Source organism: Anolis carolinensis, chromosome 2 (genome assembly GCF_035594765.1).
Source record: "Anolis carolinensis isolate JA03-04 chromosome 2, rAnoCar3.1.pri, whole genome shotgun sequence".
NCBI lineage: Eukaryota > Metazoa > Chordata > Lepidosauria > Squamata > Dactyloidae > Anolis > Anolis carolinensis.
In genome coordinates this window covers 195,125,086-195,139,880 of record NC_085842.1, presented here as the reverse complement: position 1 = coordinate 195,139,880, position 14,795 = coordinate 195,125,086, and the positions used below count along the sequence as shown (strand labels likewise).

Sequence of the window (14,795 nt, the reverse complement as noted above, 5' to 3'; positions counted from 1 at the left end):
CTTCCAACTTGATGATTCTGTGAATCATAAACGGATATGTTTCTGCCTCCATCCTTAGAGGCTGTAGAGCAGGCATGGGCAAACTTGAGCCCTCGGGGTGTTTTGGACTTCAACTCCCACCATTCCTAACAGCCCCAGGCCCCTTAAGTGGCTGAGGAGGAAAAGGAAGGGGCCTGAGGCTCTTAGGAATGGTGGGAGTTGAAGTCCAAGACACCCCGAGGGCCCAAGTTTGCCCATGCCTGCTGTAATGTTTTATCCCACTGCCAGGGCTCCAGGATATAGAATCCTGGGAGTTGTAGTTGAGGCACTAGCTACTCCTGGGCCAAAAGGAAGCCCCAGGCCTTGCCATAACTAACTACAACTGCGTGGCTTGCATGGCTTACCTCGCAGGTGCTTCCAATCCAGGGATCTATATATCTTCTGGGGAGATCGCCTTTGTTTCCAGAGCTTCTCAACCATGGCGGAGGGGCAGCTCTTTGTGGAGGGGCAGCCTCCCGACTTCTCCCTCTTGCAGGAGCTGCTGTGTCCGCCTTGCCTCGAACCCGACCCCAGCCTCTTCCCCGAAGCCGCATGCAGCCGGGAGTCCAGGTTAGTTGATTGATGAGAATGGGGAGGATCAGGACTCCTCTATCCCGATTTCATGGACGAGAGATCAAGCCCCCTTTTCCTCCCAATCAACGCGGATCCCTTACATGCAGCTTCCTATAAACTTCTAAGAACTCCAGCAAACTCCTTAACTCGGATCAAGGCTCTGCAGTTAATGCAATTCCCTCCCCTTCCAGGCTTCCAATTTGTTCCAGAATTCTCTGCATTTCCCCCCTTACAGTATTGGTTTTGAAACTGCATTGAAATGTCCGTGTGGATAGATTATTTTGCCTTTAATCTTCCTGTATTAAGAGCTCCAGGTGCCATCTGAACTTTCCGTAAACATGGTGTCCCAAAAAAAAGGTAAAGGTAAAGGTTTTCCCCTGACGTTAAGTCCAATCGTGACAACTCTGGGGGTTGCTGCTCATCTCCATTTCTAAGCCGAAGAGCCGGCGTTGTCCGTAGACACCTCCAAGGTCATGTGGCCGGCATGACTGCATGGAGCGCCGTTACCTTCCCGCCGGAGCGGTACCTATTGATCTACTCACATTGGCATGTTTTCGAACTGCTAGGTTGGCAGGAGCTGGAGCTAACAGCGGGCGCTCATTCTGCTCCCAGGATTTGAACCTGGGACCTTTTGGTCCCCAAGTTCAGCAGCTCAGCGTTTTAACACACTGTGCCACCACCAGGAGCCCCAAAAAGGTATACACACTTTTAAAAAACACAATTGATGTTCGTTTTCCCCCAGGTTAAACGAATAATGGAAATCAGGCCCCACTGCCATATAACCTGGGATAAGAAAATAATCTGGCATCAAATACTAGGATATAGGGGTAGTGTGGAAGGGGCCTCACACTGGATCTACACTGCTCTATATCCCAGGATCTGATCCCAGATTATTTTATTCCAGATTATCTGGCAGTATAGACTCATATAATCCAGTTCAAAGCAGATAAACTGGGATCAGATCCTGGGATATAGGAGCAGTGTGGAAGGGGCCTCAGGCTGGATCTACCCTGCCCTATATCCCAGGATCTGATCCCAGATTATCTTCTTATTGCAGATTATCTGGCAGTGTAGATTCATAATCTGGTTCAAAACTGATAATAAGGAATCAAATCCTGGGATATAGAGGCAGTATGAAAGGCTCAATCTACACTGCCCTATATCCCAGGATCTGATTCCAGATTATCTGATTTAAACTGGATTATATGAGTCCCCACTTCCCTATAATCTGGGATAAGAAGAAAATATGGGATTAGATCCTGGGATATAGGGCAGTGTAGATCGAGCCTCAGGTTTAAATTTTGAACAAAGGAAATTAATTTTAAAATGTGACTGGAAGTGTGAAAAGGTTAAGTCCAAAAAGAGTTGAGGAGGGAGTTTCAACAAGACTTGCCATGAGTTGAATTAGAGATCAGTTGGAGTCTGATGGAATGGCACACTTTCTAGCCAAGATGGTGTGGAAAAAAATAAAATACAATGCTTCCTAAATTTACTCCGAATTGAGCCCCACCTGGTAGAGAATATGGGTTTTACTTTGAGGCAAAGGGTGCAGGATTAATGCAGTTTGACACCACCTACTGCCTCATCACACTAGAGCTAGCATGGGCAAACTTTTCTGCTTTGGGGCCACATTGTGGGCATGGTGGAGAGGGCTGGGGGGATGGAGGGCCGCTGGGCATGTGCTGGGTGGGATGGACTGGGAAGGGGAGGGTGGGAAGGGGTGGGGCAGGGCCTGGGTCACCCACAGATTGTCCTGCTGGTATAAGGACGGGTTGCTTGACCCATCCTTATGCTGGGAGGAAAACCAGGGATGTGGCAATTCTACTCCCTGATCTTCCCCCAATCTTCTGCTGTCCTCTCAGTATTATGCTGGGAGAAGGGTGAGACATGCAGTGGCTGAAAGCGCTCCAGAAGGCGCTCAGCTGCTGCATGCCTTCATCCCCTATCCTTTCTGCATAAGGATGTGGCGGGCCACCACATCCTTATGCCGAAAGGACAGGGAAAATGAGGTAAGCACCCAGAGGCTGCATCTGGCCCCCTGGCCTTAGTTTGCCCATGCCTGCACTAGAGCATTGCTGGAAGAAACATTAACAACCTTAGGTATGCAGACAATACCACTCTGATGGCCGAAAGCGAGGAGGAGCTGAGGAGCCTTATCACCAAGGTGAAAGAAGAAAGTGCAAAAGCTGGGTTGCAGTTAAACAACAAGAAAACCAAGATCATGGCAACTACACCTATTGATAACTGGCAAATAGAGGGAGAAAACATGGAGGCAGTGACAGACTTTATATTTCTAGGCGTGAAGATCACTGCAGATGCAGACTGCAGCCAGGAAATCAGAAGACATTTACTTCTTGGAAGGAGAGCAATAGCCAACCTTGACAAAATAGTGAAGAGCAGAGACATCACACTGGCAATGAAGGTCCGCATAGTCAAAGCAATGGTATTCCCCATAGTAACCTATGGATGCGAGAGCTGGACCATAAGGAAGGCTGAATGAAGGAAGAGAGACGCTTTTGAACTCTGGTGCTGGAGAAAAATCCTTAGAGTGCCTTGGATCGCAAGAAGATCCAACCAGTCCGTCCTCCAGGAAATAATGCCCGGCTGCTCACTGGAGGGAAGGATATTTATTAGAGGCAAAGCTGAAGTATTTTGGCCACATCATGAGGAGACAGGAAAGCTTGGAAAAGATCACGATGCTGGGGAAAATGGAAGGAAAAAGGAAGAGAGGCCGACCAAGGACAAGATGGATGGACGGTATCCTTGAAGTGACTGACTCGACCTTGAAGGAACTGGGGGTGGTGATGGCCGACAGGGAGCTCTGGCGTGGACTGGTCCATGAGGTCACAAAGAGTCGGAGACAACTAAACGACTGAGCAGCAGCAGCAGCACTAGAGCATGAATCCATTTTAAATCAGGTTTCTTCCTCCTGCAGAATTCTGGGTTTTGTAGTTTGATGAGGACCAGGACTTGTCTGGCTGGGCTGTTTAAAGCCCCCTCCCTAAAATGAATTTAAAGTGGATCCAAGTTCTAGTGTAGGGGTCTCCAAACTTTTTAAGTGGGGGGCCAGTAGAGTCTCGCTTGTCCAACCTTCACTTATCCAACGTTCTGTATTATCCAATGCAGTTTGCCTTTTAGTAGTCAGGTTTTTTGTAGTCAATCTTTTCAATACATTGCGATATTTTGGTGCTAAATTCGTAAATGCAGTAATTACTACATAACGTTACAGTGTATTGAACTGCTTTTTCTGTTGATTGGTTGAAAAACATGTTTTGGTGCTTAATCATAACTTAATTTGACATGTAATAGGCTTTTCCTTAATCCCTCCTTATTATCCAACATTTCCGCTTATCCAAAATTCTGCCGGTCCATTTATGTTGGAGAAGTGAGACTCTACTGTAGTCCAAAATTAGGGTGGTTGTTGTTGTTGTGTGCCTTCAAGTCGTTTCAGACTTATGTTAACCCTAAGTCTAAAGTTTAGGTCAGGAGCCAGGTAAATGACCTTGGAGGGCTTATGCGGCTGAGGGGGGAAAGGAAGGGGCCTGAGGCTGTTAGGAATGGTGGGAGTTGAACTCCAAAAACACCTGGAGAGCCCAAATTTGCCCATGCCTGATCTAAAGTGTATGCTAGATACTCTCCAGAAAGAGTTTCCAGCATAGTCAAAGGGGCTTAGTGCTAAGGCAGGAGGTATGCGCAGGCGCAGAACTTGACCAACTTTCCAATTGTCTCTGCGGGATTGATTGGACGGAGTAGCTTTCGGAGGATTTGGGATGAGAACGAATGACGGGCGCAAAAACAGAGGAGAAGTCTTCTCGCGCCTGGTTTGGGCTGCGCGCGCGCGCGCGCACCTGGACGAGCACGTGAATGTGGCGTGGGCGGAGCGAGCGCGGGAAAGGGCGCGCGCTTGCTCGCCTCAGTCCCTGTGCTCTTTTCCAAGAGTCACCAACTGTTGTGTCTTGTAATTTACTTGAGAAGCACTGCCTCCTCTGCACTGCTGTGTTTGCTTGGGGGGGGGGGAGAGAGAGAGAGAGCGAGCGAGCGCGGGACTCCAAAGCCTTAGGAAAGTTGCTTCCCCTCAGAGGACATTAAGGCAGATAATGTTGCGACTGGAAGTAACAGTTCCAGATGTCGTTGTGACAGTTCAGTACAACCAATGCCATGGTTTCTAGCAACTGTGGCCACTCCCACACAGCTGAATAAAATCCCACGTTTTCTGCTTTGGACTGGAATACATGGCAGTGTGGACTCAGATAACCCAGTTCAAAGCAGATATTGTGGGATTTTCTGCCTTGATATTCTGGGATATAGGGCTGTGTGGAAGGGCCCTGGGTTATCTGAGTCCACCCTGACATATATTCCAGTTCAAAGCAAATATTGTGGGATTTTCCAGGTTATATGGCCAGGGATGTCAAACTCATTTTCATCAAGAACCACAACAGCCTAATAGTTGCCTTAAAGGGGCCTCTAAATCCATGGATTGAGGATCTGTAGATAGGGCCAGCTGTAATGTTTTTACTTAATGTTTGGTACTCTTTAATTTTTACCCAGTTCAGGTCCCCAGATCTTATTGACTGGTAATTCCCATCGCTTTGACTATCTGCCATACAGACCAGGGATAATGGGAATTGCAACCCAATAACATGTGGCTCTGAGGTTGGGGAAAATCAAAGGACATTTTAACGTCAGACATCATACCTACAAGCCTTGCGTCTAAATCCAAACCCCATTATCCTGACATATTTATTTAGTAATTTATTGTATTTTTATGTTAATTTGTTTTTGAATTTGTTGATGACCTCGAGCCATCAAGAGAAGTGGGTAATAAATAAAATGTATTATTATTATTAAACAGAACAAACTGCAGCCTTCCAGAGGTTAATGTATCATAACTCCCATCAGATCAAGTCATAATGTCTAATGATAAAGAATACAGAGCTTGTAGTCGAGCATCTAGAAGGCCACAAAAAATGACATGGTGGGCCCTGAGTGTAACACATGTGCTCTAGGCTGTACAATGGATGCTGCTTAACCCTGCTTTAAGTGCCTTGACTCAACGCAATGGAATCATGCGAGTTACAGTTTTACAAGATCTTCAGCCTTCTCTGCCAAAGGGTGCTGATTCCTCATCAAACTATAACACCCAGAATTCCATTACTTTGAGCCATGACAGTAAAAGCAGTGTGGAACAGCATTCATTCTATAGTGTAGGTGCCCCCCCCCCCCCAATCCTGCCCTCTCCCTGAAGCCATGTTTTGTCTGCTTTCTCTCCTCAGATTTACCCCCTGCATGGACATGGCTTGCTGCCTACAGATGCCAGAGACCAAAGCCTGGGACTTCTTGCAAGAAGCTCGCCAGGGCCTCTCCCAGCCTGAACCCAGCAATAGCAGCAGGAGGCTGTGTCAACGGTATGTGGGGCATCCTTGGCACAACAGCCACTGTGCCGCTGGGTCCCACGTAAAGTGCTGCTTCCCGGAGGCTGCCCTTGCCTCCTTCAGCCCTTTGGATGCTCTCAGCCTCATCAGCCTCCATTGTTCCAGCCTGGAAATTGACTCCACGGAGGATAAAAACCCGATGTGCTTGGCATCGGCGCACATGGAAGAGCCCCAGACAGGGGTCGACATCTTCTCCAGGCCCGAGCCTCCAAGGGGTGGCACCCGGAGGGTATCCCGCAAGCAGCCTAGGCCCCAGCGGAGCTGTGAGCCCCTGGATCCAACTTTCCAAGGCATTACTTTTCAGATGCAACTACAAGATTGTCCGAGCAGCAAGGAGGGCTGCAGGCTCTGCATTTCTCCCAGATACAGCAGGTACCATCAAGTGGAGCAGAGGGGACCTTCTGTCTGGAGGCACTTTGAGAAACTCGACCCCCACCCCCAGTTTGGGTGGGGTTGCACCTTATCACTCCTGGAAACCAACAATTTGCTCTTTTTTATTTGGCCCTCCCTGCTGCATCACTTTACCTGTCCACGAAACTTAGACTCAGAGAGTAGAATCATAGAGTTGGAAAAAGACTGCATGGGACATCTAGTCCAAATCCAGGAAAAGCACAAAGTGTCCTGACAGATAGCCATGCAGCCTCTGTTTAAAAGCCTCCAAAGAAGGAGCCTCCACCTCACTCCGAGGCTGGTTCAACACAGTGCATTATATGGTCAGCATAGAATCAAATAATGCAGTTGAATTGCACAATATAGTTCTCAGTGGCAGACTGGGTCTAAAAAATTGGTTTCCAGGAGACAAAGGAGACAGCTATAAGGCTGTCATTTAATTATTATAAAAATAAATGATTTTTTAAGTGGGGAAAAGTTACAATTAAAATTATTTTTATTAAAATAAAATACAACGTACATTTTAGTTGCATACAAACTATATAATACAGAAATAACATGGGTACTTCTATTACACTATGTAACACAATTTTTGTTCCTGGGTTATACATGTCATTTCCCAGTTGGTTCTGTCATAAATACATGGGAGAAATTTATTTAACTGCAGAAACTTTGTCTTTGCATGACATCCTGCTGCACATTTTGCTATAGTTTTTCCATAAATGTCTCAGAGTCCTAACCAATTCAATATAATTTGTGGCAGTCACAAAAATGAAGTTTTTGGAGTATAATAACTACTTTGAAAATAAGTACTGCACAATTAACATAGGAAATAATACTTTCAAACCAGGAACAGGAAACTTTTCAAATTTTGTTACCTAGTGTTATTGTGAAAATATCAATACAATGTAAATTATAGTTGCATACAGTAGTATTACGGGGACTTCTGTTATATTTTCAAGGTGCTAAAAGGGCATTAACAGTTTTCCCCATATTGCCTGATGTTTCATCAGGCAAAGTGACACCCTGGCCAGTCCATCATGGATGGTTCTGCATTTGGCAATGTAAAGATAACCTGTGTTTCATCTTGGCTCAAATTAAACTGCAAGACATCATTCTGGGACGAGAAGGATGTCTCTTTACCCACATTATTCCCCCCCCCCCCCGTCATTGCATCCTAATTCCTCAGACTCTGAGTGCCATCTTATAAAAAAAACCATACACACAGTGGAGTATAGTTGAATACTTTCGCCAGGGCTGCCACCCCTGACATTTTCTTCCTTGTGAGGTGTTTCTGGTCAGTTGCTACTTCTTCCAAGTGAAGCAGCTGACCAGACTGACTGCTGAATCCTGACTTCAACACATATGAGGGCCTATGCTTGAAGGATGCAGTCCACATTTCAAGTGGCACATACATAACTCCAGTTTCCAGGAGCATATTTTTCCCTTTTAGCACCTTCTACCTGAAACAGTCACCTCCCTCTACCTCAGTGGTTCTCATCCTGTGGGTCCCCTTCAACTCTCAGAAATCCCAACAGCTGGTAAACTGGCTGGGATTTCTGGGAGTTATAGGCTAAAACACCTGAGGGCCCACAGGTTGAGAACCACTGCTCTACCGGTGGTTGTTATAATGATGGTGATGTTTATTTATACCCAGCCTTTTTTCTCTATGAAGTGGCTTACATTAAAAGCATTTCAATACAATTTAAAGTCTATAAATATGCAAACATTAAAACAAATATCAATGGTATTACAAATTCACAATTAAAATTCATAATTACTGATTAAACACCTATTCAGTGCCCAATTCCCAGCACCCCCTAACTTGATCTTAAAAACCACCTTTTTTAAAAGCCTGCCTGAATAAAAAGGTTTTAGCCTGCTGTTGGAAGGACAACAGGCAAAGGGCTGTTCTGGCTTCCCTTGGGATAAGGGGGTTCCAGAGTCAAGGGTCAGCAACTGAGAAGGAAGGCCTGCTTTCTCGTTCCCATCAACTGAGCTTGAGATGTAGATGGGACTGAGAGAAGGGCCTCTTCTGTAGATCTCAGGGCCTGGGCAGGTTCATACAAGGGGATACGGTCAGTCAAATAGCCAGGACCTGAGCCATCTAGGGGCTTTGAAGGTCATAACCAGCACTTTCAGTTGTGCCTGGAAACAGAATGGCAGCCAGTGGAGCTGTTGCAATTGGAGGGGTGGGGGGGGGGGCGTGTCCGTTCCCTGTACCCAGCCCCAGTTAGCAACCTGGCTACAGCTCTGTTGAAAGTGTCAGCCTAGCTTTCTCTTAATTTTATCTAGTATCAGCTGTTGTTGGGTTGCAACCCTCAGATGCTTTCACTAATACAGCCAGTGGGGGACCACATGGATTTCTATATGTAAAGATCTACAGCAATTACAGTAGCCCTGTCAAGGGGCTACTGTTTAGAAACAGAGATTCCTGATGGTTAAATGAGTACATTTCTGGCTTTTACCCAGATTGAAATGCTGTGTTATTTTCTTGGTTACTTCTTGTATCCAGCTCTTACAAGACATATGTTAAACAACAGAAAGCACAGTTAGTCCTTAATAGCCAGCTTTCACTTTTTTACCATTTCTTTGCTGTGAGCGCCTCTTTAATTTTGTGCTGTATTATCTTTCCATCAGCATCCATTGTGTTTTTTTTGTGGTGTTGTGCTGTTGTTCCATTTGCACGACTATCTCATTGGACAGAGAAAGGTGACCAAGGTGGAAGATGCTTCCTGAACCAGAGGACAGGTGTACAGAAACTGAATGGATTGGTGGCTAAAGTTTCCTTTGCTATTTGGGAAGGGATAGGGCAGTCCCACCATCTGTGGGACTGCAGCCTAATTGCTTGTGATGCCTGAACTAGACAGGTTGTTTGGCACATAGAGGGACAGTCGAAAATTCACAAAGAACAGCCACTGGGCCATCCTTGCTGTTCCCTATCACAACCTTTCCCCTCCACAGCATTTTTGTCATAACAAAATGCCTCACTTTGCCTGATAGGAAGGCTAGAGACTTGGGTGGGGCATTATTCCTGTTTAATAGGTAATAATATAGAGCTATGTAAAACAAAAAGAAAGACTAAAATATTATGCATCGAATTTGTGTTCAGTGAAAAACTGAGGAAAAGAAGAGTCCCTTTAGTAAAAGAAGGCCAAGCGGGCAGTTCGGAGGAGGAAGAAGGATGCCTCTCTACCCACAGTATGTTCCACTTTTTATTTGAGGCACTAAATACTTATATCACTTGGGAATGGCTGTGGTTCTGAGGGATGGTACCAGGATCATTCTCTTCAGAGGAAGAAAGCATCCAAAAGTCGGACGAGAGTATGGAAACTCCTGGGCTAAGGATCTGACCCTCATGTGCAGGACTGGGGAAACTTCCCTCGGTGTTTGAGACTGCAGTTTCCATCAGTCCTTACAATTGACTTTGCTATCTGGGGGTTGACGGGCTTTGTGGACTAAAACTATTTGGCAGGCCAAAGGATCCTGACCACCACCATCTCACTGCAAGTCATTTCAGTAATACCTTAAGTAATTTTCTAGTGATGCAGGTGTGATTCAGGGATAAACTTGTAAGGGGGAGCATCATTGGCTTCAGCAAGCTTAATTATCTTGAATTGTTTGGAAGTATTGTTTGATCAAGGTGCTTTTTGCCTTCAAGGGAATAAACGTTGTGCTTCTTGCAAGACGAAGAAAACACCTCTATGGAGAGATGCTGAAGATGGGACTCCTCTCTGCAATGCCTGTGGCATTAGGTACGTATTTATTTTAATTGCTGTTGAATATTTTGTCTAGAGGGCAGAATATGTAGAACTCTAGAAGTATAATTTGTTTTTTAATATTTCAGTATGGGATTCAAGGTTGTTTGCAGCAAATAATGCAACTAAAACAATATATACAGTTGGTCCTCCCTGTTCATGGATTCTGCATCCACAGATCCCTCATCCATGGCTTGCAAATATCCCCCCTCAAAAGAAAATCCAAAGAGCAAGCCTTGATTTTGCCATTTTATATAAAGGGCAGCTGTTTAATACATCCTTGTATATAATAGACCCCAATATCCATGGATTTTAATATTGATGGAGGGTCCTGGAATCATATTCCAGCTAACCATACTCCATAATAAAATGATGCAAAAGTGTTTTTTTTTTAAAAAAAAAAGAAATTACATAGACTACACTGTAGAGTTGGGCCCGGATACTGGTTCATCTGTTTCTTTTGCGTATTTGTACCGTTCTGTCCATTTGGATGGTATGGAATAGTACAACCCCCTCTGGAACAGAAAGAGCAGTGAAACAGAAAAAGGGGCAACAGTAGCCGTTTGGTTGGATGATTTTCGGCATGCTAGCTGTAGGTCCTGGCTGATAGGGCCTACAACCAAGTGATGCACTCGACGTTTATAGGCCCAGAAGGCAAGGCCTACAGCCAAGCGCTCAACACTCGTAGGCCCGGCTCGCAGAGCCTACAGCCGAGCTCTTGATGAAATGGAAACGGGGCCATGCTTAGTGGTTGTGGGAAGCATAACATAGGTAGATGACCACTAGACTGAGACCCATGAGAAATCCGTTTTATGGGGGATAGGCAGGGTCACACAGGAGTTTAGCTGTATACCCATAGCTAGATACAAAGTAATTGCAGCAGCACTGAGACTCCCAAAGGATACCAGAAGGCTCAACCATGATGTCAACATTTTCAGTTTAATTATGGGGAACACTTCTGACATCTCCAGACTATTCAGTAAATAGAGGGGGGGGTGGGTTGGGAGTTGCAGTACCAACCCTGCAGTATTCAGACAAGGATTATGTAAGTGAAAGGGTGACTTACATATTTGTATATGTCTTTCACAGTTGGGCAAGGGAAGGAAGGTGAAGTTACACACAAGTATCAGAATAGACCTGAATTAAAGAATGGAAGTGACTAATCAACTAAGATGGAGCTGTTTTTCCCATAGGTACAAAAAGTACAGAATTCGGTGTCTTCAGTGTTGGAATATTCCAAAGCATTGTGGGAAACGCAATTCACATTGCTCCAGTTGTGGAGGAAGATTGCATGTAGTCGCTGCACAGTCAAAATCTGGAAAGAGGTAAATGTTTTGGTTCAGGACATTTGTCTGAGATCCTATATTTGCAATGTGGTTCAAGTTAATACATTTTCCATATTGGGCCTCTGCTCACATTGCAGTGCTTCATCAGGGCCCACTGCAAAATTATCATCGCCCCCCTTGCAGATTGCATATAGCCTGCCTTGTTGGTGTTGTATCCTTCAAGTAATTTCCAACCCTAAGACAAACCTGACACAGGATTCCAGCTATGCATCTAACCATATTCTTCATGCAGACCTATGCTTCCATCTCCCATCAGCTGGATATGTCCAATGGGTAATACTGAATAGAAATACTCTGTATAATGCAACTTTCATTGGTATATGCCGCTAGTAGGATGCTAGCACTTGGTTGCAATCGTATAGAGTGGGTGTGCTGAATGGAAAATTACCCGAGCAGTAAAAGCTGAAATATGGAGTTACAATATAGAAAACCACAGAATTGTCCAGCTGTATAAAAGAATGATTTTAATTTGCCTTGGACTCTTACAAAAAAATAAAAAGCCTGTATGGCTTTGTCCCTGGCCTTGGTTCAAACCCTTATTGTTAATCAGAGTCCCACTCCATCCCATGAATGGGTCCTTATCAAGCAGGACAGTAAACATCTAGTCCTCCCATATTATAACATGTAACAAAATTTGAAAAAAAAGTCTGTTCCTGGTTTGAAAGTGTTTTCTCCTGTTTAGTTGTGTGTACTTACTTTGGAAGTAGTTGTTATACTTCATAGTTTGTGGCCGACACACATGATATTGAATTGATTGAGACTCTATGAGATATTCATGGAAAAACTATAGCAAAATGTGCTGCAGGTTGTCCCACAAAAATAAAGTTTTTGAAGTTTAATAAACTTTCCCAATGTTTTTATGATAGAACCAATTAGAACCAATGACATTTATAACCAAGGAACGAAAACCATGATACATATTTCACATTTAGCATTCCTCACTATTGACTGTTCTAGCTACAGCCACTGAGAGGTGCAGTTCTGCAACATCTGGATAGGCCAAGATGCTCATTCCTGTTGCAGAGAGCAACAGCAGGGCCCCCAACACCCTATCTACTGTTGATCTTATGAAATCATTGGTGATCCCTGGGAAGCCATGTACCTTCTAGTTCTAAGCTGAAAAGCTGGCATTGTCCATAGACATCTCCAAGGTCACATGGCTGGCATGACCACATGGAGCGTCGTTACTTTCCCACCGGAGTGGTACCTATTGGTCTACACCCATTTACATGTTTTTCAACTGCTAGGTTGGCAGAAGCTGGGGCTAACAAAGGGAGCTCACTCCGACCCTCGAATTTGAACCGTCGACCTTTTGGTCAGCAAGTTCAGCAGTTCAGCAGTTTAACCCGCTGTGCCATCGGTTGGGCTCCGTTTTGAGTAATATTGCCCTAAAATACACTGGTTTTCCCCCTCTCTTCATCAGCTTATGAAAAAAACCCAACTTAATGCATTTCCTTTTTTCCTTTCTAGATGTGCAGTGTTCTAGAGCTTTGCTGTTAATCGGTTACTAAAATAGCTCCTAACACATCTTGCTAGCCTGATTGAAGGCTTTGAATGGACTGGTAGGTGGAGAGCCATTAGATACACTGACCAAGACTCAGTGGACATTGGTTTTTTTTGGTTTTTTTGGGTTTGGCTGTTTATTTTATGTTGGATGCTGCTGTTTTGAGGTTGTAGCGCCACCACATGGTGCACGTTTGTTTGTAGTGTCTGTGTATGAATGAGAAACAACCTGAAGTTGCTGCAAGACAAGAGATGTTGATAATTTAAGATGGATAGAAAACAACTTGTTGATTAATAGAGGGAATCAATCCCTGTCAAGGGATTGTTCCTTTCAGCCACATAGAAAGCCCTTTAGTGCACATTGGATTTAATATTTGCACCATCTGGCACTACCCTATTGCTGACAATATGTTTAATATTTTCTAGAGAAAAAGGCAATTCTGTTTATTTCCTTAAGCAAAACCTCTGAAAGGAGGTTGCATCGAACTAATTACGAACTGTATAAAACTTTTTAAAAATGACCAGGAGTGAAAGAACAAAAACACTAACCTGGAATTCAGTACTTTTGTAAACTCCTGATTATATTTATCTACTTCTTTTCCTATTTACCAAGTGTATTGTTTAAAGTACAGGCTACATTTTATACTTGGTGGTGACAAGTTTTTTTTTAAAGATACTGATAAACCTCCCTTCCTAGAACAAAAACATACGATTGTGTGAATATGTTTTCATAAGTCTATAATGTGTTTTGGAAGGGTACTATTTTCTAGTTGGGATTGTGAAATATGAGACTGTGTGGGTTTTTATTGAAATGTTATTTTTGTGGGGGTTTTTTTGTAAATAATATTTCCTTTTGTTTAATTGCTGTCTTTCCCCAACACAGCATAACTAAAAATAAATTAAATGAAAAATAGACCTGCTGTGTTCTAAAATTAAACAATTTGTTGGTTTTCTTTTTTATAACTTTTTTTAGTTAATAGGGTAATTCAAGATTTCAGTGAAAGTGAGTGTTTTTTTACAGTTATTTTATAATTAAACAATGGACAAGTTTCTATAGTTATTTTCTTCCAACTTGTAAGGTTACTTGTCAAGAGAGAAAGGAAATGTAGCTTCTCAGTTTATGAATTAAATCAGAGTGATTTCTTTTGATTTCAGAAGAAATCTCAAAATGAGGGTCAGAGTGATCTTATGGTCTTAACAGTGAAATGCAAACTACAGAGGGATCAGCCTAACCTTTTGTATGGTTACTCAGAAAGAAGTCCCACTTAGGATGCATCTACACTGTAGAATGAATACTGTTTGATGCCAATTTAATTGCTGTAGCTCAGTAGTTCTCAACCTGTGGGTCCCCAGCTGTTTTGGGCTACAACTCCCGGTAATCCCAGGCAGCTGGGAAGTGACTCAGGTTGCTCCTGATCGGGGGGGGGGGGGGGGGAGACAGCTGTTAGGATTTCTGGGAGTTGAGGGCCAAAACATCTGGGGACCCACAGCTTGAGAACCACTGCCATAGCTCAATGCTATGAAATTATGGGAGATACTAGCACTTTGTCAGAGAAGATGGAAGACCTTATACAACTATTGAAGAATGGGATGTGGGGGACTCTCCCTCCCCCTCACAATTACATACACATACAGAACTTGCCCATATTAATCATTGCAAAGTACTATATGTCATACATATCTTACATGAGCAAAGGGACAGAAGTGAGGGAAAAACAGATCTGAATAATCTGACATACTGAATGAGGTTTGCCTTTTTGCTCTTCTGGCAACAG

At 43.9% G+C, this 14,795-nt stretch overlaps 1 protein-coding gene across 1 annotated transcript; it reads left to right on the top strand.

The window, feature by feature from the left end:
• The first annotated feature begins 382 nt into the window (after positions 1-382).
• Positions 383-14,080, top strand: zglp1 (zinc finger GATA like protein 1). The gene is made up of 6 exons (XM_008103087.3): positions 383-588; positions 5,865-6,395; positions 9,526-9,614; positions 10,075-10,168; positions 11,365-11,496; positions 12,988-14,080. The coding sequence occupies exons 1-6, from the start codon at positions 458-460 to the stop codon at positions 13,001-13,003; spliced, it is 993 nt and encodes a 330-aa protein (XP_008101294.2). The 5' UTR covers positions 383-457; the 3' UTR covers positions 13,004-14,080.
• The last annotated feature ends 715 nt before the right edge of the window (positions 14,081-14,795 follow it).

Bases quoted from the DNA above. Each gene is read 5' to 3' on its own strand.
- zglp1 (XM_008103087.3), top strand. From the start codon at position 458: ATGGCGGAGGGGCAGCTCTTTGTGGAGGGGCAGCCTCCCGACTTCTCC. The intron at 9,615-10,074 runs GTATGTTCCACT...TTTGCCTTCAAG, and splicing joins AGGATGCCTCTCTACCCACA to GGAATAAACGTTGTGCTTCT. The intron at 10,169-11,364 runs GTACGTATTTAT...TTTTTCCCATAG, and splicing joins TGCAATGCCTGTGGCATTAG to GTACAAAAAGTACAGAATTC.